The following is a 26,826-nucleotide window of genomic DNA, read 5'->3' as shown; positions in this document are numbered from 1 at the left end:
AAATGAACAAAACAAGAAACACGAACTACACACAGACATGAAACTGAAACAGAAACAATGACGCCCTGGGAAGGAACCAAAGGGAGTGACTTATATAGGGCAGGTAATCAAGGAGGTGATGGAGTCTAGGTGCGTCTGATGACGTGCAGGTGCGTGTAACGATGGTGAAAGATGCCACTACCAAAGGACACCAGTAAAGAAGAAGTGTCTTTGTGAGACGCAGAGTGGGTGATGGGATGATCTCCACATGTGTGGTTCCCAACGTGTAGCATGGAGGAGGAGGTGTGATGGTATGGGGGTGCTTTACTGGTGACACTGGCAGTGATTTATTTAGAATTCAAGACACTCTTAATCAGCATGGCTACCACATCATTCTGCAGCGATATGCCATCCCATCTGGCATGCTCTTAGTGGGACTATCATATGTTTTTCAACCTAGCAAAATGTGGAAAAAGTCAAGGACTCTGAATACTTTCCAAAGGCACTGTATATCATCCTAATATTGTACAATCTGTGTGTTGATTTATTGGCCTGGGCTATTGTTTGTTTGAATTCAATACCAGATTGATCAGAGTAGCCACTCATTTTGGTTATTTGTATGGTATTAAAAAATATTATTCTGTCATGTAAATTATATAGAATTGCATGAAATGTGTTTTAAGAAAGGCTTATTTTTTTCAATAATTTTATAAATAAAGCCCCAGGGTTTATGATTTCTTAATCTGTCCCTGGGTGGGTGGGATATGGGTTACATTTACAGCTCTCTTATGAAGCCACATAAGACTTTATAAGATCATGTAGAGTAGCATCTTTTTGTAATGGTTGGCCACTCAGTACTCTCTGTCTCCCAACGAGATTTACTCCACAGAAGACTTGTTGTTGGCCACAGGAGTGAGCTACTCCTCAGCCTGATTGCTAATGGAGGGAAGCTTATGTAGCATGCTGGGGTAACTGGGGTCGGGCAGAGGAGATATCTCATTTAGACACTCACACCTCCCTCTCTCTCTCCTTCGCTACATCTCTCGCCATCACTCTCTCTCTCTCCATCTAGCTAGCTCTACCAAAGTACAGTACACCATATCTTTCCATATGTACTCCTCCCCCCTCTCCCTCTGGACACTGCGGTTTTGTAGCCTAGCCTAGGGGAGGTTTTAGTATCTGCAGTTCTGCCTGTTTTAAACCTCCGGTGGGCGAGAGATTCTCATCACTGCAGTAATGTGTGTGTGTGTGTGTGTGTGTGTGTGTGTGTGTGTGTGTGTGTGTGTGTGTGTGTGTGTGTGTGTGTGTGTGTGTGTGTGTGTGTGTGTGTGTGTGTGTGTGTGTGTGTGTGTGTGTGTGTGTGTGTGTGTGTGTGTGTGTGTGTGTGTGTGTGTGTGTGTGTGTGTGTGTGTGTGCTAAACCATGATTACCAACACCTCCCACTGCCCCATTTTCAGAAAAAGGGGTCTAGGAAGCAGGGTGTTAGAGAATGATTTTCTACCACTATGACAAATATGCTATGACATAGACTGTCTGATCGAGTAGAATCAAATCCAATTGTATTTGTCCCATGTGCCGGATACAACAGGTGTAGACTTGACCATGAAATGCTTACTTCTCAACAATGCAGAGTTAAAATTACGAAACAAATTAGCAAATAAAAATAGAAAATAGTAGCACAATACATAACAACGACAAGGCTATATACAAGGAGTACCGGTACCCAGTCAATGTGCAGAGGTATGAGGCAGTTGAGGTAATCGAGGTAATATGTGCAGTAGATGTACTTAATATACGGAGTAGCAGCGGCGTATGTGGACAGTGTGAAAGTGTGTGTGTCTGTGTGTGTGTGTGTGTGTGTGTGTGTGTGTGTGTGTGTGTGTGTGTGTGTGTGTGTGTGTGTGTGTGTGTGTGTGTGTGTGTGTGTGTGTGTGTGTGTGTGTGTGTGTGTGTGTGTGTGTGTGTGTGTGTGTGTGTGTGTGTGTGTGTGTGCGTTGGCGTGTCAGTGTAAATATGTATGCGTGTGTGGGTGGAGTCCAGTGAGTCAGTGTAAGAGACTCAGTGCAAAAAAAAGGTCAATGCAATAGTCTGAGTAGCCGTTTGATGAACTGTTCGGCAGTCTTATGGCTTGGGGGTAGAAGCTGTTCAGGTGCCTTTTGGTCCCAGATATGGCTCTTCGGTATCGCTTGGTGTGCGGTAACAGAATGAACAGTATATGGCTTGGGTGGCTTTTTTTTCGGGCCTTCCTCTGACACCGCCTGGTATAGAGGTCCTGGATTGTCATGTTTGTCATTTATTATCTTGTCTTGTCCCTGTGCTTCCCATTCTATTCGTTTCCCTCTGCTGGTCTTATTTGGTTCTTTCCCTCCTTCTAGCCCTCTCTCTCCCCCTCCCTCTCTCACTCTCTCGCTCTCTCTTCTCTCTATCGTTCCGTTCCTGCTCCCAGCTGTTCCTATTCCCCTAATCATCATTTAGTCTTCCCACACCTGTTCCCGATCCTTTCCCCTGATTAGAGTCCCTATTTATTCCTTTGTGTTCCGTTCCTGTGCCGTCGGTTCCTTGTTTTGTATTCACCATGCTGTGATTGCGTTTCGCCCTGTCCTGTCGTGTTTTTTGCCGTGATTGTGTATCACCCTGTCCTGTCGTGTTTTGTGCCTTCATCAGACGCTGCGTGTGAGCAGGTGTCTCAGTCGACTACGGCCTGCGCCTACCCGAAGCGACCTGCAGTCTGTGGCCGCTTCTCCAGTTGTTTTCCCCCTCTACAAATCTAGAGGATTTCAGTTATTCCGTTTTGAACATTAATAAACTCTGTTTCTGTTAAGTCGCGTTTGGGTCCTCTTTCACCTGCATGACATGGATGGCATGGAGCTTGGGCCCTGTAGCGCCTTGCGATCGAGGGAGGTGTAGTTGCCACACCAAACAGTGATGCAGCTGCTCATGATGCTCTCAAAGGTTGCAGCTGTATAACATGTTGAGGATCTGAGGGGCCATGCCAACAGGTTACCTGTGAGTTCTTATAACAGGGACAGTGGTCATCTATAGACTGGGACATGGAGATGTTGAAAATGTCCGTGAAGAGATTTGCCAGCTGGTCTGCGCATGCTCTGAGAATGGGTTAGGGTTAACCTGTTTAAAAGTCTTACTTGCATCGGCCACGAAGAGCAAAATCACACAGTAGGGACTCATATGCCTGGCTCAGTGTTGTTTGCCTCGACGCGAGCATAGAAGGCATTCAGCTCATCTGGGAGGTTTGCATCACTGGGCAATTTACGACTGGGTTTCCTTTTGTAATTCGTAATAGTCTGCAAACCCTTCCACATCTGACGAGCGTCGGAGCCGGTGTAGTAGGATTGTATCTTAGTCCTATATTGACGTTGGAGGTCGTAGTGGCCTTTCTTATAAGCATTCATGTCCGTGTCCTGTAGCTCTAGCCTTTAGGCCGGTGCGGACACTGCCTGTTATCCATGGCTTTTGGTTTGGGTACGTATGTATGGTCACTGTGTGGGATGACGTCGTCAATGCACTTATTGCTGAAACCTGTGACTGATGTGGTAAACCCTTCAGTGTTATCGGATGAATCACTAAACATATTACAGTCTGTGCTTAGTGAAGCTGTCTTGTAGCTTAGCTCCGGCAAGGGACGGTCTTGTATGCGTTTCTGTGGGTAGAGAATAAGTGCTCCAGAGTGTTAGAGCCTCTTGTGGTGCAGGAGACGCGTTGGTAAAAGTGATGTTAAAAGTGATTCCCCCAGAGTGTTCCTTGTTGGGATGCAGAGGTCCCTGATGCAGCATTCAGGACTGCAAGCAACAAAACATTCAATTGATACTATAGAGATTCAGATGCTTATGTTGTTAATCTTGCACGCGGCAGACACCACTTGTTTGGTTCCACGAGACTAACGTGTTATGTGTGCAGACCGATTTCAATTTCAATCGAGTCAGTATGTGGCAACATAATATGCTATTAATATGTGCATGTCGGCATGTGTTATCTGTAGCAGTAGGGGCTAAGTCGGGGTGGGGAGGGGGCGGGTTGTAGACAGATAGATATACAGTCGGACAGTAAAGAGTCAGAGCATCATGTCGAAGCTCATTGCCATAAAAGGGACATTATCATTTAAAGTGTTTCCCTAAATCTCTTTAGGCTCTTTTATGTCAACACTAGGAGGTAGAGAATTACCCCAGATGACAGTTAAATCGTACCTAAGTGGGGAAGGATCATAGTCATTCAGGGTTTACCCTAGGTTTGTTCTTAGGCGGGCTGATTTTCCATTGAAACTAAGTAAGATATTTATTTTAGATGAAGGTGATAAAGGGGTCCTAAACTCTGGTGCTGAGTTTGTTTCTGTGTGTGTGTGTGTGTGTGTGTGTGTGTGTGTGTGTGTGTGTGTGTGTGTGTGTGTGTGTGTGTGTGTGTGTGTGTGTGTGCGTGTGTGTGTGTGTGTGTGTGTGTGTGTGTGCGTGCCATATCCTGGCTGTAGAACCATGTATGCGTCGCTGTGCAAACACTAGGATTATAGCTGCTAGCCTCGTAACAGAACCCCAGGAGAAAAACATTGGTCATAACCCGTCATTTCTCACACACACACACACACACACACACACACACACACACACACACACACACACACACACACACACACACACACACACACACACACACACACACACACACACACACACACACACACACACACACACACACACACACACACACACACACACATATACACATATACACACAGACACTTTCAAGTCCTTGCAAAATGCACATTTTTTTCTGGATGATGGTGCCCATGGCAATGGGTGCGGTTGGCAAGGCTGAATTTGTGTGCAATTTTAGTTTTTAAGACAATTTCCTGCAATTCTCTGTATTTCTCCATGGAGCCAAGATACATTTTTGACGTTTGAAATTAATTTCCTGCAATGCTACACATTATTCCATGTAGCTGAGAGCTATAGCTAATTTCCAGGAATTTGACCAATTCTGCCATGTAGCTGAGAGAACATTTTGTAGTTTTAAAGATAATTTCCTGAAATTCTATGCATTTTGCCATGGCTAATGCTGTTATTTTTCTCCGACTTAATAACAAAATCAATACTGGTGAATGTATTGTTTTGGGAATTTTCTATTCCCCTGACTGTTTAGATTTTATTTTGGTGATTGTTAATTCTCAAAGATTATTTTAAAAAGTGATAGGTCCATTATCTTTTCTACATACTTTATATTTGGTTGTAGTCATTTAAGTTTACACTGAAAGCATTTTTCAATCCAGAAAATGTATTTCAACCCCCAAAATTCCATATCTAGATTTTTTTAATGCATCACGAAACAACGCTTAGGCAGGCCACCCAAGGGTTTATTTATTTATTTATTTGTACCCCCGATTTTGATCCTGTCTCAACGCTACAACTCCCCAATGGGCTCAGGAGGCGAAGGTCAAGTCATGCATCCTCCAAAACATGACCTACCAAACCGTGCTTCTCAACACCTGCCCGCTTAACCCAGAAGCCAGCCGCACCAATGTGTCAGAAGAAACACCGTTCACCTGACGAGCAAGGTCAGCCTGCAGGCCCGCCACGAGGTGTGCCAAATAAAGCCCCCTGGCCAAACCCTCCCCTTACCCGGACGATGCTGGGCCAACTGTGCGCCGCCCTATGGGACTCCCGATCACAGCCAGTTGTGATACAACCCATGATCGAACCAGGGTCTGTAGGGACTCCTCTAGCACTGGGATGCAATGCCTTAGACTGCTGCGCCACTCGGGAGGCCCTCTGCCCAAAGGTTTCTATGGCAGAAAAATCCCTGAAATGTTCTAGTGTCCTATACATTTTTATTCTAACAGGCATTGGGTGAAAAATAACCAGCGGAAGCAGCCCACTGGGCACACACTGGTTGAATCAACCTTATTTTCATGTGAAATTACATTGAACCAGTGTGGGATAGACATTGATTTGTGGAGTGTGTGTGTCTGATGAATTATGCATTGGTTTAAAACAAGGTGCTATCATATCATGGCAGTATCATGGCGGTAGGTACAGTAGGTTAGGTTTATTTATTTTATCCACATTGCATGCACCTATAATCGCATTTGCACTGTTCAGCAGATGTGTTTTTAGGATTTCCACACACAGGGAAAAACTTTTAGCAGGGTCTGGACATTTTTTGATGTCGCAGAGGAAGGCTCCTGCCCTGGAGTGGGACTGGACACCGTGCCTGGACTGGGAATCGGCGCAGAGGAAGACTCCGGCCTTGGAGCTGGCACCGGAAGTACCGGGCTGTGGAGACGCACTGGACGCCTGGTGCGTGGAGCCAGCACAGGTGGCACCGGACTGGTGAGGCGCACTTCAGGGAGAGTGCGGGGAGCTGGCACAGGACGTACCGGACTGGGGAAGTGCACTGGAGGCCTGGTGCATGGAGCCGGCACAGGTGGCACCGGATTGGTGACAAGCACTTCAGGGCGAGTGCGGGGAGCTGGCACAAGTCTCACCAGACTGCTGACAGGCTCTTCAGGTCGGATGCCGTGCAGAATACACCTACATAACATCTCTCTCTCCCAACTCCTCTGGCTCTTTATGGTGAGTAACGGGGAGCCGGCACAGATGGCACCGGACTGATGACCCACTCTTCCACTCCTCGTGCCCCCTCCCAAAAATCTTGGGGTTTCTGTGGCCGTGGTCCCCGGCGTTGTCGCTGCCCTTCCACCTTCAATGGTGTTTCCTTCCAAGGAAGGGTCTCACAACCTCACATAGTTTCTTCCCAGGTCCGAAACTCCTTCACCTCCATCACACTGCTTGGTCCTTGCTTGGTGGGATATTCTGTCATGGTTGTTATGAGAGTCGGACCAAGGGAACCATACAAAACACCAATATAGAAATATTGAACTAGAACACCCCCGTGACATGGGTAAGTCAAGTTTTTGCAGCTAATGGTGCTACAATGCTCCAAGATTTGTATTTTTAATTTGCACGTTGTTTTACCCACATAAGTTTAACCACAAGGACAAGTTATAAGATAAATAACTGCCTTAGTGGAGCATGTGATAACACCTTTAATTGGGATCTGTTTCCCTGTTTGGGGGTGTTTGAAGGATCTACATTTATAAGTGCCATTGCATTGAGCACAGCCATTACACTTGTAGTTTCCATCAAGTAGGGGAGCAAATAGACATTGTGCAGGGATATCTAAATCAGAGTTTACCAATTGATCTCTGAGATTTCTGCCCCGTGAGAATACGACCAAGGGAGGGTCCGAAAACACATTACCAATACGGTCGTCAGATCTTTCGAATGTGCCTATGTTTGTGAATGATTCCCTTTATTTGTTCAGAGCACTTTGAATAGCGGATGGTTAGAACGCAAGAATACTTATTTTTTTTGCGCCAAATACAACTGGTGTAGACTATATTGTGAAATTCTTGCTTAGGAGCGCTAAACAATGCAGTTTAAAGATACAAATCAAATTGTAACACAAAAGGATAAGAATAAAATACACAAGAATGGAGTTACAGTGCATTTGGAAAGTATTCAAACCCCTTCACCCTTTCCACATTTTGTTACTTTACAGCCTATTCTAAAATAGATTAAATAAATATAAGAAATCATCAATCTACACACTTTCCCCCATAATGACAAAGTGAAAACAGGTTTTTAGACATTTTTGCACATTTATTTAAAATACAAACCAGCAATACCTTGTTTACATAATTATTCAGACCCTTAATTATGAGACTCGAAATTTAGCTCAGGTGCATCCTGTTTCCACGGATCATCCTTGAGATGTTTCTACAATTTGATTGGAGTCCACCTGTAGTAAATTAAATTGATTGGACATGTTTCGGAAAGGCACTCACCTGTCAGAGCAAAAACCAAGCCATGATGTCAAAGGAATTGTCCGTAGAGCTCCGAGACAGGATTATGTCTAGGCACCGAAACATTTCATTTGCCTCCAAAAACGATGGGTATTTTTCAGGATACAAACTTAATGTACACAACACACAAATTATATGCTTTAATTACACCCTATTAGAGGAAATAAAATATACATTTGGTTTCAACTGAAATTCAGAAAAGGTTACATATCTCGGGGTAAACCTAACAAAGGATAATTTAAAGCTATATATAACAAAATATTAACCAATTATCTGAAATATTAATAAAGATAAATAGACATGGTCCCTTCTCCCTTTAGATTTCAGCTCTAGAATATAGAAAGTTCAAATGAATAGTCTCCCCAGATTCCAGTATTTACCAGTTGAGGTCTGTCGTGGAACTTTCCTGTATTACTAAATAAGGAGAGTTACAAACCACACACAAGTCAGAGTTATATTTTAAACTCCCATCTTTTAATAATATGAGCTTCACCATAGCCCTTTGAATCTCAGATCAATTCAGTGTCTATAAATTAATTCTGAGAGTGTCAACATAATGGCAACTGAGATCTTTAATAGCAAAGATCCACCCCTCCCAAATCACAATAACGAACCACAGGTCTTAGGAAAACTGCACAAAGGAAGACTTTTACTTGAGAGAGGAATATCCCATAGCCAGACAGCATTAGCTACAAATTATCGTTCAGTTTGGTCTCCTAAACGAAGTTCTTATCTCGTGCTTGGTACAACATAGTACCAAAACATTACCTCATCCAATGGCATATATCAATTGTCAAGTCTAGATATTCCTATCTCAAATACCATCCCTCCTGGACAAGCTCACGGAGAGGAGAGTGAGTCTCTAGGTCAAGATAAGGGCAACATCAGAAGGGACATACAATGGTTCCAGACACTGCCATACTCTTCCCCAAATGGGAAAAGTAGGGAGCGACGAGCACAGAGACATCGTGGAGCCAAGAGATAATTGGTTCCCCCTCAATCATCCCTTCACATAGTTTAAAAGATATGTTCACATATGAAGACAAGCCTGACCTCTCCCCTCTCTGACCTCTCCCCTCTCTGACCTCTCCCCTCTCTGACCTCTCACCTCTTCCAAGTAACTTTTTCCCATATAGGCATATTTATGAAAGTAGATAAAACATCTTATTTATCAATGTTGCCTAACTATTTCTGATTCTGCTACGACAGGTCCCCCTGAAACAATTCAATCTGTGAGACAAGTTAATATCATGGTTCATTTGGGATGGCAGGAAACCAAGGAATAGATATATTTTACATTACATTTAAGTCATTTAGCAGACGCTCTTATCCAGAGCGACTTACAAATTGGTGCATTCACCTTATGACATCCAGTGGAACAACCACTTTACAATAGTGCATCTAAATATTTTAAGGGGGGGGTGAGAAGGATTACTTTATCCTATCCTAGGTATTCCTTAAAGAGGTGGGGTTTCAGGTGTCTCCGGAAGGTGGTGATTGACTCCGCTGTCCTGGCGTCGTGAGGGAGTTTGTTCCACCATTGGGGAGCCAGAGCAGCAAACAGTTTTGACTGGGCTGAGCGGGAACTGTACTTCCTCAGTGGTAGGGAGGCGAGCAGGCCAGAGGTGGATGAACGCAGTGCCCTTATTTGGGTGTAGGGCCTGATCAGAGCCTGGAGGTACTGAGGTGCCGTTCCCCTCACAGCTCCGTAGGCAAGCACCATGGTCTTGTAGCGGATGCGAGCTTCAACTGGAAGCCAGTGGAGAGAGCGGAGGAGCGGGGTGACGTGAGAGAACTTGGGAAGGTTGAACACTAGACGGGCTGCGGCGTTCTGGATGAGTTGTAGGGGTTTAATGGCACAGGCAGGGAGCCCAGCCAACAGCGAGTTGCAGTAATCCAGACGGGAGATGACAAGTGCCTGGATTAGGACCTGCGCCGCTTCCTGTGTGAGGCAGGGTCGTACTCTGCGGATGTTGTAGAGCATGAACCTACAGGAACGGGCCACCGCCTTGATGTTAGTTGAGAACGACAGGGTGTTGTCCAGGATCACGCCAAGATTCTTAGCGCTCTGGGAGGAGGACACAATGGAGTTGTCAACCGTGATGGCGAGATCATGGAACGGGCAGTCCTTCCCGGGAGGAAGAGCAGCTCCGTCTTGCCGAAGTTCAGCTTGAGGTGGTGATCCGTCATCCACACTGATATGTCTGCCAGACATGCAGAGATGCGATTCGCCACCTGGTCATCAGAAGGGGAAAGGAGAAGATTAATTGTGTGTCGTCTGCATAGCAATGATAGGAGAGACCATGTGAGGTTATGACAGAGCCAAGTGACTTGGTGTATAGCGAGAATAGGAGAGGGCCTAGAACAGAGCCCTGGGGGACACCAGTGGTGAGAGCGCGTGGTGAGGAGACAGATTCTCGCCACGCCACCTGGTAGGAGCGACCTGTCAGGTAGGACGCAATCCAAGCGTGGGCCGCGCCGGAGATGCCCAACTCGGAGAGGGTGGAGAGGAGGATCTGATGGTTCACAGTATCGAAGGCAGCCGATAGGTCTAGAAGGATGAGAGCAGAGGAGAGAGAGTTAGCTTTAGCGGTGCGGATATTTGACTCCACAGCTCCCTAAAGACAAGGGGGGTACTACTTAGCTGTGTTGGTGTGACTCACAATACAGTGCTATTCAGAAAGATATTAAGCCTGTCATTCAAGGTCGCCTAATCCAGTCTGTAGCTGGGGATAAAGAAACATTTTGGACATTAACAGGAATACTGAACCTTATATATCATAATTTACACTAGACCTCTGGTCTCTGATGGTGAAACAACACAAACTGGAAGAGGAAATCAGAATATAGAAATGGTTTGAGTTTGATCCATAATTTAAACCAGGTAACTATGATTGAAAAAAATGAAGGAATGTGATCTGAAATGCATATAAACAGGCAATGTCCAAGACAATATCTTCACTCTTTCATGGCATGGTAACCTTTAGAAAAGACTCAACTCTTTATATTAAAGCAAAATGGGTAATGAACTGAATATAGCCAGAGCTATCAGAGGAAGAATGGGACAATATAAGCAGTGCTCAACATACAGTACCAGGCAAACGTTTGGACACACCTACTAATTCAATTTTTTTTTGTTTTTACTATTTTCTACATTGTAGAATAATATTGAAGACATCAAAAATATGAAATAACACATATGGAATCATGTAGTAAACAAAAAAGTGTTATACAAATCAAAATATATTTGAGATTTGAGATTCTTCAAAGAAGCCACCCTTTGCCTTGATGCAGCTTTGCGCACTCTTGGCATTCTCTCAACCAGCTTCATGATGTAGTCACCTGCAATGCATTTCAATTAGCAAGTGTGTCTTGTTAAAAGTTAATTTGTGGAATTGCTTTCCCTTGTCATGACATTACTTTCATTAATCTGATGACTGTTATTTATCTAATCAACAAACTATGTTTAATTGTTACCCGATTAAATTAATCATGTAACAATTAACTCATTAGGATTTGGGGCACCACGAGAGAGGTTGTTTAAAGACTTACCATCTCCCGAATTAAACACATGTAGTAAGCAAACAAGTGTTAAACAAATAAAAATATATTTTATGTTCGAAATTCTTCAAAGTAGCCACTCTTTGCTTTGATGACAGTTTTGCACACTCTTGGCATTCTCTCGACCAGTTTCATGTGGAATGCTATTCCAACAGTTTTGAAGTAGTTCCCACATATGCTGAGCACTTGTTGGCTGACTTTCCTTCACTTTGCGGTCCAACTCATCCCAAACCATCTCAATTGTGTTGAGGTCAGTTGATTGTGGAGGCCAGGTCATCAGTTGTAGCACACTATCACTCTCCTTCTTTTTTAAATAGCCCTTACACAGCCTGGAGGTGTGTTGGCTCATTGTCCTGTTGAAAAACAAATTATAGTCCCACTAAGCGCAAACCAGATGGGATGGCGTAGCAATGCAGAATGTTGTGGTAGTCATGCTGGTTATGTGTGCCTTTAATTCTAAATAAATCCCTGACAGTGTCACCAGCAAAGCACCCCCACACCGTCACACCTCCTCATCCATGCTTCATGGTGGGAACCGAACATGCAGAGATCATCCGTTCACCTACTCTGCGTCTCACAAAGAACCAAAAATCTCAAATTTGGGCTCAAAGGACAGATTTCAACAGTCTAATGTCCATTGCTCGTGTTTCTTGGACCAAGCAAGTCTCTTCTTCTTATTGGACTCCTTTATTTGTGGTTTCTTTGCAGCAATTCGACCATGAAGGCCTGATTCACGCAGTCTCCTGTGAACAGTTGTTGTTGAGATGTGTCTGTTACTTGAACTCTGTGAAGCATTTATTTGGGCTGCAATCTGAGGTGCATTTAACTCTAATGAACTTATCCTCTGCAGCAGAGGTAACTCTGGGTCTTCCTTTTCTGTGGCGGTCCTCATGAGAGCCAGTTTCATCATAGCGCTTGATGGTTTTTGCAACCTCACTTGAAGAAACTTTCAAAAATCTTGACATTTTCTGGATTGACTGTGCTTCATGTCTTAAAGTAATGATAGACTGTTGTTTCTCTTTTCTTATTTGAGCTGTTCTTGCCATAATATGGACTTGGTCATTTACCAAATAGGGCTATCTTCTGTATACCACCCCTACCTTGTCACAACACAATTGATTGGCTCAAATGCATTAAGAAGGTGTCATGACTGTCCTGTGAGGATCCAGATGGGCCGGATCAGCTCTGCTGTGGCTGATTTCGGCCAGGCCCCTCTCCCCTGCAGAGGGGGGAAAGGGTAGCTGGTGGGGAATTGACAGTTCACACCCTGTGGTAAACCAAGGACTTTCAGCTATCTCCAAATTCACATAGAAATGTGATTTTGTCTACACAGACTTTTCCCGCCAAAGCTCTACATGTTCTAAAGTCAACACTGGAACAATATTTCTAACATAGAATGTGGGGAATGGTCAGAGGCGTTCTAAAGAATAATAATGTTATTTTGTGATGTCATTAGAAAAGTTATAAAGGAAATACTGTAACTTGAAAAGTATACACAATAGAGATGTGCAAAGCTCTTTTGAGACCTACCCAAAGGTGTTGCCGAAGTTGTTTCTAACAGGGGGTGAAGACTTATCTAATCAAGGTATATTAGTATTTCATTTTTCATTCATCTTTAAAAACTGTCTAACACAACAAAATGTGGAAAAACCTCTTTAAGGAATACCTAGGATAGGTTAAGTGTTTTAGATGCATACTTTCTGAAGGTACTGTATATTTGTAATGTAATGTAATGTGAAAAAGTCGAGGGGTGTGAATACTTTCTGAAGGTACTGTATATTTCCGCACACACTGTACTGTGCATAAACTCTCCCACCTTGTAACGTTTACGCTTGGAGTCGGAAAACAAGTGCAGGTGGTGACTTTAATAATAAACGGAACATGGAACAATATAACAAACACGAGTAGCGTCGAGACATGAAACACATAAACAATACTGACTGGGGAAGGAACCTAAGGGAGTGTCAGATATAGGCTAGGTAATAAGTGAGGTAATGGAGTCCAGGTGTGTCTCATGACGATGGTGCAGGTGCGCGTAATGATTGATGCCAGGTGTGCGTAATGATGGATCCAGGACCGGTGGTTAGTATTCCGGAGAAGTCAGGCGCCGGAGGGGAGGAGCGGGAGTAGGCGTGACACCCATGTATAATGTGGAGAGCTCATATGCTGTACATCTAATGACAGCGAGCAGAGAGGAATACATAAAATCTCTCTCTCTGTCTCTGTGCTCTACTGCAGTGGCCTGGTCTCATAAACAATCAGTTACACCATGCAGCAGCAAGCAGCCAGCAGAATAGACCCTGAGGTGATGGAAAGCCCCCTGTATCTCATTCTCAATTCAATTCAAAGGGGCTTTATTGGCATGCGAAACATGTTTACATTGCCAAAGCAAGTGGTAAAAACGAACGAAAAAATTACAAAAGCCAACCAAGCGAATTAAACAAAGACAAAAACAATCGGACATTAAGAGTAAACATTAGGCAAACTAAATGTTTGAAGAGAATAAGGACATTTAAAATATTATATTATTAGCTATTAAAAATGTAGTATAACATTTAAATGTTACACTTTTTATCTCTTCCTTTCTCTCTCTCGCCCCATGTGAGCTTCTCTCTCCCTCTCTTTCTCTCAACCCCTCCCCCTCACGCACTTTCTGCCTCTCTCTCTTTTCCTCCTCTGAGGGCCTTGCCTCTCGACCTGTCCATCGATCCCTCTCTCCCTCCTTTCTTTAATTTTCTCCCTCCTGTCGATGAGGTATCGCTAGCTTCCATTCAGCCAGGTTATTAGTATTGATCAGATAGGGCCGGGGGAGTTGCGGCTCGTTTTGCATACCCCCTCAAACGGGTGTCCTCTGGACAGCTAGCCAGGATGTGGTCAGAACCCAGGCAATGGTGGTGACAGGGCATCTAACGTGGAAATTAGTTTTACTGAGTATACTTGAGTCTCGTCTCGTTTACCTTTCTCATCTTCTATTCCCCTCCCCGTCCCTCCATTCCCCTGTCTCCTCTCTTCCCAGTCCTTTTCCTCCTCTCCCCCTCTCTTACTTCCACACCTGCCCATCTCCTCAGTCCTCCTCTTGTCCATTCTCATCTCTTCTCTTCATCCTATTTCTGTCTCCTCCTGTTCTTTTCTCCTGAGCGCGGCCTATCTGACAGGCTCTCTGCAGCCTATCTCTGAGGAGATAGCGATACAGTCAGGTGAAGACAGATGTTACAGTGACACACTACTGGATGGCTGGCAAGGGGAACCGTTGAGATAAGAAATAACAGCTAGATCATATTTCTGGTTTTAAATCAGACTGTTTTGCCCATAGTTACGTTTGTTAGAAAGCATTAGTTAGAAACACTGCATTAGTTAGAAACTAATATTCAGTGGGATCTGTTTGACACTCCATTGGTTGTCATGGTGACAGATGATCTATCTCAGAAGGGAGAGAAAAGGGATACCTAGCATGGTGTGTGTGTGTGTGTGTGTGTGTGTGTGTGTGTGTGTGTGTGTGTGTGTGTGTGTGTGTGTGTGTGTGTGTGTGTGTGTGTGTGTGTGTGTGTGTGTGTGTGTGTGTGTGTGTGTGTGTGTGTGTGTGTGTGTGTGTGTGTGTGTGTGTGTGTGTGTGTGCAGGAGAAGGGTGTCAGGTGGAGGAGAAGGGGAGAGAAAGGAAGAGGGGGGAAGAAAGGAACGAGGGAGGGCTGATGGAAGGATGATTATGTGGCTGGCCATCTGGACTGCAGTCAAAGCCAATTCACCAGAGGAAGTGTGTGTGTGTGTGTGTGTGTGTGTGTGTGTGTGTGTGTGTGTGTGTGTGTGTGTGTGTGTGTGTGTGTGTGTGTGTGTGTGTGTGTGTGTGTGTGTGTGTGTGTGTGTGTGTGTGTGTGTGTGTGTGTGTGTGTGTGTGTGTGTGTGTGTGTGTGTGTGTGTGTACGTGTGTGTGTGCGTGTGTGTGTGTACGTGTGTGTGTGTACGTGCGCCCTGTCTCATGCATCTGTGTGTGGGCACCTGTGTGTGATTTTCTCTATGTGTCCCATTGTGTATTTCTCCCCATACCTTGATAGAATTAGCATGAACATACACATTGGCAATAACACAAAGCCCCAACGCAGTTGGACACAGTCACAGACGTCTTTCCTCCTAATCATTTGTACACTAATAATTAGCCTGCTAACAAGTCGCTATTACCCCCTGTGCCCTGCCTCTCCCTGCTATCTGACTGCCTAATTGACGTTGCTGTATCTGAGAAGGAACCCTGTGCATAGTTATTAGAGCTATAATTACTATACACCTCACGGCACAGAGAAACACGGAGGATACCAGTGTTTTCTGTGCATAGCTATTAGAGCTGACACTACTACCTCCTACCTGCCCAGGCCTCTGGGGAAGGAGCGGAGGAGGGGGTAGCCCACTGTCTGTACTGTGGATATGATATATCATCATAATATATGCCACTTAGTAGAGGCTTTTCCCAAAACGACTAACAGTACAGTGAGCTTGTACATTTTACCCTAGGTTGTGTATATGTTCCCTTAGGTTGTATATATGTTCCCTGTGGAAATTGAATTCCGATGACCTTGGCCTTACCAACTGAACAACACAGGAATACATGTATGTGTGTCAAATCAAATCAAATTTTATTTGTCACATACACATGGTTAGCAGATGTTATTGCGAGTGTAGCGAAATGCTTGTGCTTCTAGTTCCGACAATGCAGTAATAACCAACAAGTAATCTAACTAACAATTCCAAAACTACTGTCTTATACACACAAGTGTAAGGGGATAAATAATATGTACATAAAGATATATGAATGAGTGATGGTACAGAGCGGCATAGGCAAGATACAGTAGATGGTATCGAGTACAGTATATACATATGAGATGAGTATGTAAACAAAGTGGCATAGTTAAAGTGGCTAGTGATATATGTATTAAATAAAGATGCAGTAGATGATATAGAGTACAGTATATACGTATACATATGAGATGAATAATGTATGGTATGTAAACATTATATTTGGTAGCATTGTTTAAAGTGGCTAGTGATATATTTTACATAATTTCCCATCAATTCCCATTATTAAAGTGGCTGGAGTTGAGTCAGTGTGTTGGCAGCAGCCACTCAATGTTAGTGATGGCTATTTAACAGTCTGATGGCCTTGAGATAGAAGCTGTTTTTCAGTCTCTCGGTCCCAGCTTTGATGCACCTGTACTGACCTCGCCTTCTGGATGATAGCGGGGTGAACAGGCAGTGGCTCGGGTGGTTGTTGTCCTTGATGATCTTTATGGCCTTCCTGTAACATCGGGTGGTGTAGGTGTCCTGGAGGGTAGGTAGTTTGCCCCCGGTGATGCGTTGTGCAGACCTCACTACCCTCTGGAGAGCCTTACGGTTGTGGGCGGAGCAGTTGCCGTACCAGGCGGTGATACAGCCCGCCAGGATGCTCTCGATTGTGCATCTGTAGAAGTTTGTGAGTGCTTTTGGTGACAAGCCAAATTTCTTCAGCCTCCTGAGGTTAAAACTTGCTACCCTCTCCACTACTGTTCCATCGATGTGGATAGGGGGGGTGTTCCCTCTGCTGTTTCCTGAAGTCCACAATCATCTCCTTAGTTTTGTTGACGTTGAGTGTGAGGTTATTTTCCTGACACCACACTCCGAGGGCCCTCACCTCCTCCCTGTAGGCCGTCTCGTCGTTGTTGGTAATCAAGCCTACCACTGTTGTGTCAATCGCAAACTTGATGATTGATGTATTGTCCTCAAAGCGGGTAAAAAAGTTATTTAGTCTGCCTGGGAGCAAGACATCCGGGTCCGTGACGGGGCTGGTTTTCTTTTTGTAATCCGTGATTGACTGTAGACCCTGCCACATACCTCTTGTGTCTGAGCCATGTAGGAGCAATGAGCTGGCCAAGCTCCAGGCATTTTACATTTTAGCAGATGCTCTTATCCAGAGTGACTTACAGGAGCAATTAGATTTAAGTGCCTTGTTCAAGGGCACCTCAAAATATTTTTCACCAAGTTGGCTCGGGATTCGAACCAGCGACATTTCAGGCTATGTGACTGAAGGCCTACTGGATCATTTGTTTGTTTGCCAACACTGTTGGCCAACAATTCATAAAGAGGGATTGTAGTTTGAAGTGTGCTTGGGAGTCTAACCACCATCTGTGGGTGTTGGTGTGATGTGGTGTTTTTGAGGAGACTCCAAATGATTTTAGATGGAGAGAATGGTGTCATAACACTCAGCACTGTTTATGTGTTGTAGGTTTGTGTTAACCACATTGATCAAACCAAGGCATGATATACTGGGGTTCTGCAATCTATCGTCCATGTTGGTACCAAACATCCAACCTTCCATGGTTCTAATTCACATTCTCTGTGGAACTGTCTTACAAGACAAATTAAAATGACTTGTCATCAAAGTGACTTAACAATATCTCTTCTCCCTCTCCTTTCCCCTCTTTCCATCCCACCCTTCCCCAATTCCTAACCCTCCAGAGGATCTGTTGCCATTTGGTTTCCCCAGCATCGACATGGGACCACAGCTGAAGGTGGTGGAGAGGACCAGGACAGCCACCATGCTGTGTGCTGCCAGCGGCATCCCAGACCCAGAGATATCCTGGTTCAAAGATTTCCTACCTGTAGAACCCAGGTCCAGCCTGGGACGCATCAAACAACTACGCTCAGGTGAGATGGAAGGGAGAGAGGGAAGGGAGAGAGAGAGGCCAGTCAGAGAGAGAGAGAGAGAGAGAAAGAAATGGGTGAGGAATACAGTAGTGATATGAATCACGGGATTCCTCAGTATGTCCTTGGGGAGGTTTGTCTACTACAGAGCAAGCTAGAACTGATGTTCATAGCACACTCTTTGAAGCCCTCTTCATGTTCAATGTCATTTTATAAATGTTTCTGGAGAGACCAGACGTATTGTCTAGGCATGTCTGGCAAACAGTGCATTCGGAATGTATGCAGACCCCTTAACTTTTTCCATATTTTGTAACGTTACAGCCTTATTCTAAAATGCATTAAATCGATTTTTTCCTCATCAATCTACACACAATACCTCATAATGACAAAGCAAAAACAGTTTTTTTATTTATTATTGCAAATGTATTAAAAGTAAAAAACTGAAATATCACATTTACATAAGTATTCAGACCCATTACTCAGTACTTTGTTGAATCACCTTTGGCAGTGATTACAGCCTTGAGTCTTCGTGGGTATGATGCTACAGGATTGGCACACCTGTATTTGGGGAGATTCTTCCATTCTTCTCTGCAGATCATCTCAAGCTCTGTCAGGTTGGACGGGGAGCGTTGCTGCACAACTATTTTCAGGTCTCTCCAAAGGTGTTCGATCGGGTTCAAGTCCGGGCTCTGGCTGGGCCATTCAAGGACATTCAGAGACTTGTCTTGAAGCCACTCCTGTGTTGTCTTGGATATGTGCTTAGGGTCGATGTCCTGTTGGAAGGTGAACCTTTGCCTCAGTCTGAGGTCCTGAGCACTCTGGGGCAGGTTTTCATCAAGAATCTCTCTGTACTTAGCTCAGTTCATCTTTGCGTCGATCCCGACTTAGTCTTTGGCACTGAAAAACATCCCCACAGCACCCCTCCAGACGTGACGCTTAGCATTCAGGCCAAAGAGTTCAATCTTAGTTTCATCAGACCAGACAATCTTGTTTTTCATGGTCTGAGAGTCCTTTAGGTGACTTTTGGCAAACTCCAAGTGGGCTGTCATGTGTCATGTGTCAGTTTTGCCGGGCGGCATCTCTAGGATGAGACTTGCTGGTTCCAAACTTCTTCCATTTAAGAATGATGGAGGCCACTGTGTTCTTGGGGACCTTCAAGGCTGACATATTTTTGGTACCCTTCCCCAGATCTGCAGGCCTTGACACAATCCTATCTCCGCGCTCTAATTGCAATTCCTTCGACCTCATGACCTTGTTTTTGCTCTGACATACACTTTCAACTGTGAGACTTTATGTAGACAGGTGTGTGCCTTTCCGAGTCATGTCCAATCAATTTAATTTACCACAAGTGGACTCCAATCAAGTTGTAGAAACATCTCAAGGATGATCAATGGAAACAGGATGCACCTGAGCTCAATTCCGAGTCTCATAGCAAAGGGTCTGAAAACGTATGTAAATAAGGTATTTCTGTTATTTGCTTCTAAAAAACAAGTATTTGCTTTGTTGTTATGGGGTATTGTGTGTAGATTTATGAGAGAAAAAAGTAATTTAATCCATTTTAGAATAAGGCTGTAACAACAAAACATTTTGTAACAACATTTTGTAACATCAAAATGTGGAAAAGGTGAAGGGGTCTGAATACATTCGGGATGCACCCGAGAGAAAGGAGGAGGGAGGATGACAGGACAAAAAGGGATTCTTTCGTTTTCTACGTTCAGTTCCCCTGTCCTGCCATTTGTATGTCAAGCTGGTTTGACTGTGGTCTTTCAGTTTGTCATACTTCCCAACCTTTCCATTCTGCCTTTTTGTTTTGTGTCATATTTTACTCTGCAAAGGGATACTATAATATAACCCTAGTGTCTGCAGAGAAAGATATGTACACACACACTTATATGACTTGTACAAAAAATGCTATTAAACACTAATCCAAGTATTTTTGCCAGAAAGAACATGATGTAGGAGAAATTATAGGTGCCAGATTGGTAGACACAGAACCATATTTAATCATACACACAGAACTATGGGTAGTGTAGTACAGCATTATGGACATGTAAACCAGAGTGTAAGCAAGGTAATTCCACATGGAGAACATGGTCATTCTGCATGGAGAACATGGTAATAACACATCCCTCACCTGCTTCTTGCGTCCTTTTTGTTTTTCTCCATAATGGTCAACAGCCTTCAGTAAGTATTACTGTAACCATAGCCACGCACACACCTTTTTACTGTATGTCTCTTAGACAACTTACGGTCACTACACCGTTAAAGCAGTCTTTCCCAAATGGTGGATCAGGACCCACTGGTGTGTCACAGCCAGTCCTTTTGGGGTCACAGAAACTGACTAGAGACGGCTGTGAATAGAAACATGGTTTTGATGATTTAATGGGTCAAAGAGTAAACAACTTTGAGAACCTCTGCATTATAGTCCCTTGAAGACACTGAAGATCACTCTCTGCATCTCTACGGCCTCACTCTCTTTCCCTGATCCCTCTCTTCCCTCCAGTGTCTACACACACACGCACGCACGCACGCACACACACACACACACACACGCACACACACACACACACACACACACACACACACACACACACACACACACACACACACACACACACACACACACACACACACACACACACACACACACACACACACACACACACACACACACACACACACACACACACACACACACACACACACACACACACACACACACACACACACACACACACAACACCATCTCCCGAGGAGGTGTAGTGAGGCATATGGTCCAAGAGTCAAAGTTTGTCAAGACTCTTCATAACTCAAAAGTGGTGTACATTTTCGACAACCATCTGTTGTGTAGGTCCTGCCATTCGCATTTAGAGAAGTCTGCAGGCCAATCCTCCTCATTAATTTGGGTTTGAGGCCTACAGAATTTCCCCTAATGTACGACGTGAGATCCACACAACATATGGTGTGCAATATGGACTCAGTTTGACATTTACACCACTTTTGACATGTGAAATTACCAAACAAACTTTGGTATTTGGGGTGAACCTTTTAAGTGTTTCTCGGATTAGGAATGATGGACAGACATCTCTCCTCCTAATTTTGGGCATGGTAGAGGGACACTGAAAGCACACTTTAGATTAGGTTTAGCTAAATCTTTGTAACCACGCTAGTTTAGCTTTGTGAACACATGGAGTAGTCAAATAATCATGTGCAGGGCTTGTCCACCCTAGTTTCCTGTATAGCTTACCATTGTTAACCACTCCCATTTATGTTGTTATCTGTCTCTGTGCGCTTCTTTCAATCTGTGTGTGTGTGTGTGTGTGTGTGTGTGTGTGTGTGTGTGTGTGTGTGTGTGTGTGTGTGTGTGTGTGTGTGTGTGTGTGTGTGTGTGTGTGTGTGTGTGTGTGTGTGTGTGTGTGTGTGTGTGTGTGTGTGTGTGTGTGTGTGTGTGTGTGTGTGTGTGTGAACATGTTTTGTTAAAAAGAAAAATGCTATAGAAACCTCTTCTCTTTGCAATAAGGAATTGAGACCCAAAAGCTCAAGAGAAGTTTCAAGTGCTTAATACCAAGGATACAGTCAGCAGAGTGCATACATTTAGAAAGTTCACAACACATTTTATACTCTTCCCGTGTAGGCGTCACCTGTCCAGCTATACAGGTTCTGGGCCTGACCCTACTCTCTGATCCTAGGCAATTTCCTCTTATCTGATTAGGTCAACCTTTCTAAATTAGCACACACAGTTTCATGGCCTGAACTCCATTAATACTCACAGTAATCATTCACTAAACAGGATACAAACAAACTACAGTTTAACATGTTACATTTTGACAGAATCCATCAGTTGGATTCCATCTATGTGAGCCTATGAGTGTGTGTGTGTGTGTGTGTGTGTGTGTGTGTGTGTGTGTGTGTGTGTGTGTGTGTGTGTGTGTGTGTGTGTGTGTGTGTGCGTGCGTGCGTGCGTGCGTGCGTGCGTGCGTGCGTGCGTGCGTGCGTGCGTACGTGTGTGTCTGTTTCAGGATCTGTTGTTTCATAGAGAGTGCTGTCGAGTACTCTCTATCTTCCTCCCTTTCTCCTTATTTTTTCTCTTTCCCCTGCTCTCCTGCTTGGTTGTTGCACAGATAAGTTATGCCTGTTTTGCGCCGAGCTCTGCTTTGTTCCATGGGGACGGGAGAGCGAGGGAGAGAACGAGAGAGGGAGAGGGAGGAGGGACGTGAGAGAGAGAGAGTTCTGCCTCGTTTGCCTTTCATGTGTCTGCAGGAGAGAGAAGCAAAGAGGTCAGCTGCAGCTAGCAGAGCAGCGAGAGAGCGGGCTCAATAAATACAAACAGAAATGTACGCAGGAAAGTACACACATACATTCCCTAACAAGAAAACTCCCCATAGTTTCCAGAGTGTTACTGTAACTTCAGCCTCTCTAGATGAGTAGTTGTCCAGGTGTAGATACACTACTCCTGTGGAGGAGTCTCTCTCTCGCTATCTATCTATCTATCTATCTATCTATCTATCTATCTATCTATCTATCTATCTATCTATCTATCTATCTATCTATCTATCTCTCTCTCTCTCTCTCTCTCTCTCTCTCTCTCTCTCTCTCTCTCTCTCTCTCTCTCTCTCTCTCCCTCTCTCTATCTCCCTCTCTCTCTCTCTCTCTCTCTCTCTCTCTCTCTCTCTCTCTCTCTCTCTCTCTCTCTCTCTCTCTCTCTCTCTCTCTCTCTCTCCCTCTCTCTGTCTCTATCTCTCTCCCACATACACACAGTGTCTGGATCGATCGCACCTCTCCTGCGCTGTCTTACTGTATGTCCGTCTGTCTCTACACTGTTAAAATGAAGTGCTTTGTAGTGGCAACTGAGTGGCAACTGAGCTGCCACCACCTTAAAGGAGATGAAACCTTAGCTTTGCTGCAGTATTGAAACACATAGTTATGAGGGTATTGGGACAGATTGAAGGTTTATTGAAACATTCATCCCGGGGTGTTCTGAAACATGACATGGTGTGTTGGAACGCCACATAATGAAGTTGTGCGACACCTTGCCTGAGCCTGGGAGCGTTAACCTGGAAAAGGTTGAAAACACTGTTACCTTCTCTTTTGGTGTCCTTTCCTCTTTCTCTAAAGCTCTTAAACACTATGATGGTTTTTCGAACCCTGTTTAGTGCAGAATTAGATCCCTTCTCTTTTTGTATATTCCCTGCTATTATATGGTGTGTTTATGAACTCCTCATAATTCCTTTTTTTAGTTATGAGTAGTATTATGCCTAAACAGAGGACACGAGAAAAGATTGTTTTGTGAAAATATAAATGAATACGTTTGTTCAGGATAATAATTCATGAGTACAAAATTACTTTTTCAAGACATGATTTTGAAGCTTCAAATGGTCACATTTTCTTTGCAAATGATCAAATGACGACAACACATGAGTAGTTCTTTCACACTTTTATATTGATAAAGTAGGACAATTCAAAGATCCGTGTGGTATTAATCATATTCATATTTTTCTAAATCAATGGAAATATGGCATTATATTTCGAATTTATGGGATAAAGTAATGGCAATGACTGCTAATGTTAGCAGTAGCACTTATACAAAGTTTAGCCCAGTGCTCAATGCGATCCATTATCCATTATGCTAATGTCTCTGACCTGAGCCTTTGTATTCAGATGATGATACATGGCATGGAATGTTGTTCAGATGGATTGAATCCCAATACGGGGCGGCAGGTAGACTAGTGGTTAGAGTGTTGGGCCAGTAACCCGAAAGGTTGAGATCGGAATACCTGAGCTGACAATGTAAACATCTGTCATTCTGCCCCTGAACAAGGCAGTTAACCTGCTGTTCCAAGACCGTCATTGTAAATAAGAATTTGTTCTTAACTGACTTGCCTAGTTAAATTAAGGTGTAAATCCGATGATATGACTCACAGTTGGCATAATTATTGTTAGGATTGGCCAGCCAGTGGGTAACTTAATATGTATGTTTGTTTTTCTGCAGGGAGACAAAGTGTGTGTTGCTCTCCATGTGTGTCTGTTAGATGACTAATGTGATGTAGTTGTTGAGTGGCTTCACCGCAAGTATATAAAAATTTAAAAAATGTGGTGTGGAAGGCCAAAACTAGAGCAGGCTAAATTGGCAGTGACTATGCATGTCTTGTACTATTAGCATTCAGCATCTGAAATGCTACAATGTGATAACATTTTGTACGCACGTTTTCTTTGATATATACTTTCTTGGATTGTTTAGTAGAGTTTCATCTGAACGTTTGGTGTGCTCTCACCTATCTGGGTTCGTGAAGACCTGAAACATGCCTGCTTTTCTTTTACTTGACCATATAGTTTCCTAGAGGACACACCTGCCACCAATGCCCTCTCTCCGCCTGAATTCTGAACAGTTTGGCCACACAATGTTTGTAGTTCACATTTTGACTTTAAACATTTGTCTTCTGATATGGTTGGCTGTGTACTTCAGTGGGTAAAATTCCCCCAAAAATGTGTCATCTCACTACCCCAGCAGGTTTAAGTCACACTTTCATCACTTTCATCTGTCTCCTCCTGTTTCTAATCTGTCTAAATAAAGGACAGAAACAAATAAAGGTGGGATTTCACAGAAAAATATTCTCCCTAGGCCCTATTCTGAATTTAAATAAGTTTATTTAAATTTAACTTTAAAAAATGTTGACTTGAGTCCATGTTAACTCTACCTAACTTGACAAGCAGAAGACCAGGGTTCACCTCGACCTTCTCACATGAATACCAGTGATGAATGCCCACTTTCCACATGTTACCTCATGCTACAACTGCTATAACTTACATATCCTAAAAGTTGGCGCAGACAGAGAGGACTGCCTCGCTTCTAGTTCTTAGGAAATGTTGCAGTTTTTTGTTATTTCTTATTACATTGTTAGCCCAGAAAATGTTATGTGTTATTACATACAGCCAGGAAGAATCTATTCCGCCGTAACTCACCAGCACTATGACCAAGAATACGACATTCGCGAAGCAGATCCTTTTTTCGCACCACCCATGGCAATTGAACTGATTCCAGAGGCAGACCCAAAACAACGCCTGCAAAAAAGAGGAACTCGAAGCGGTCTTCTAGTCCGACTTAGGAGGCGCGCACACCACCCACTGCTTCCGAGTATATTACTCACTAATGTTCAGTCCCTGGATAACAAAGTTGACGAGATCAGGGCAAGGATTTATTTCCAGAGAGACATCAGGGATTGTAACCAACATGGCTCTCTTGGGATATACTGTCAGAGTCGGTCCAGCCATGTGTATTCTCAGTTCATTGCACCAACAGAAGAAGGGCGGGGGTGTATGTTTCATGATTAACGACTCATGGTTTAATTATAATTAGATACAGTAACTCAAGTCCTTTGTTCACCCGACCTAGAATTCCTCACAATCAAATGCCGACCGTATTATCTCCCAAGAGAATTATCTTCGGTTATTGTCACAGCCTCGTATATCCCCCCTCAAGCCGATACCACGACGGCCCTCAAGGAACTTCACTGGACTTTATGCAAACTGGAAACCATATATCCTGAGGATGCATTTATTGTAGCTGGGGATTTTAACAAAGCAAAAAGGAGGAGAGGAAAAGAGGAAAAGCCTACCTAAATTCTATCAGCATATTGACTGTAGTACTCGCGCTGGAAAAACACTCAAACATTGTTATTCCAACTTCCGGGATGCATACAAGGACGTTCCCCACCCTTCTTACGGCAAATCTGACCATGACTACATTTTGCCCCTCCCTTCCTATAGGCAGAAACTCAAACAGGAAGTACCTGTGCTAAGAACTACTCAATACTGGTCTGACAAATCGGAATCCACGCTTCAAGATTGTTTTGATCACGCAGACTGGGATATGTTCCGGGTAGCTTCCAAGAATAATATTGACGTGTACACTGTGATGGTTACTAATTTCATCAAGAAGTGTATAGGAGATGTTGTACCCACTGTGACTATTAAAACCTACCCTAACCAGAAACATCAGTATAGAGACAAAGTGGAGTCGCAATTCAATGGCTCAGACACGAGACATATGTGGCAGGGTCTACAGACAATCATGGGCTACAAAAGGAAAACCAGCCACGTCGGGGACACAGATGTCTTGCTTCCAGACAAGCTCAACACATTCTTTGCCTGCTTTGATGATAACACAGTGCCACCGACACATGTTAACCCTCGCAAGGCTGCCGGCGCAGATGGCATCCCTAGCCGTGTCCCCAGAGCATGAGCAGACCAGCTGGCTGGTATGTTTACGGACATATTCAATCTTTCCCTATCCCAATCTGCTGTCCCCACATGCTTAAAGATGGCCACCATTGTTCCTGTACCCAAGAATGCAAAGGTAACTGAACTAAATTACTATCGCCCCATAGCACTCACTTCTGTTATCATGAAGTGATTTAAGAGACTAGTCAAGGATCGTATCACCTCCACCTTACCTGTCAAACTAGTCCCACTTCAATTTGCTTACCGCCCCAATAGGTCCACAGACGATGCAATCGCCATCACACTGCACACTGCCCTATCCCATCAGGACAAGAGGAATACCTATATAAGAATGCTGTTCATTGACTATAGCTCAGCATTCAACTCTAATGTACTCTCCAAGCTCATCATTAAGATCGAGGCCCTGGGTCTGAACCCTGCCCTGTGAAATTGGGTCCTGGACTTCCTGACTGGCCGCCCCCAGGTGGTGAAGGTTCGAAACAACATCTCCACTTCGCTGATCTTCAACATTGGGG

General features: G+C 43.9%; 1 protein-coding gene across 7 annotated transcripts in view; it reads left to right on the top strand.

Moving 5' to 3' along the window:
* The window catches only part of LOC124041538 (receptor-type tyrosine-protein phosphatase S-like), a 111,577-nt gene that overhangs the window by 31,659 nt on the left and 53,092 nt on the right, over positions 1–26,826 (top strand). For all 7 annotated transcript variants that reach the window (XM_046359238.1, XM_046359242.1, XM_046359240.1 and 4 more), the window contains one exon: positions 17,888–18,076. In XM_046359238.1, coding sequence (XP_046215194.1) covers positions 17,888–18,076 — 189 coding nt within the window. The remainder of the gene's footprint in view (positions 1–17,887; positions 18,077–26,826) is intronic.

This window comes from Oncorhynchus gorbuscha, linkage group LG08 (genome assembly GCF_021184085.1).
Source record: "Oncorhynchus gorbuscha isolate QuinsamMale2020 ecotype Even-year linkage group LG08, OgorEven_v1.0, whole genome shotgun sequence".
In the NCBI taxonomy this organism is placed as follows: Eukaryota; Metazoa; Chordata; class Actinopteri; order Salmoniformes; family Salmonidae; genus Oncorhynchus; species Oncorhynchus gorbuscha.
The sequence above is the reverse complement of the archived record's forward strand: the minus strand, read 5'-3'. Positions and strand labels throughout refer to the sequence as shown.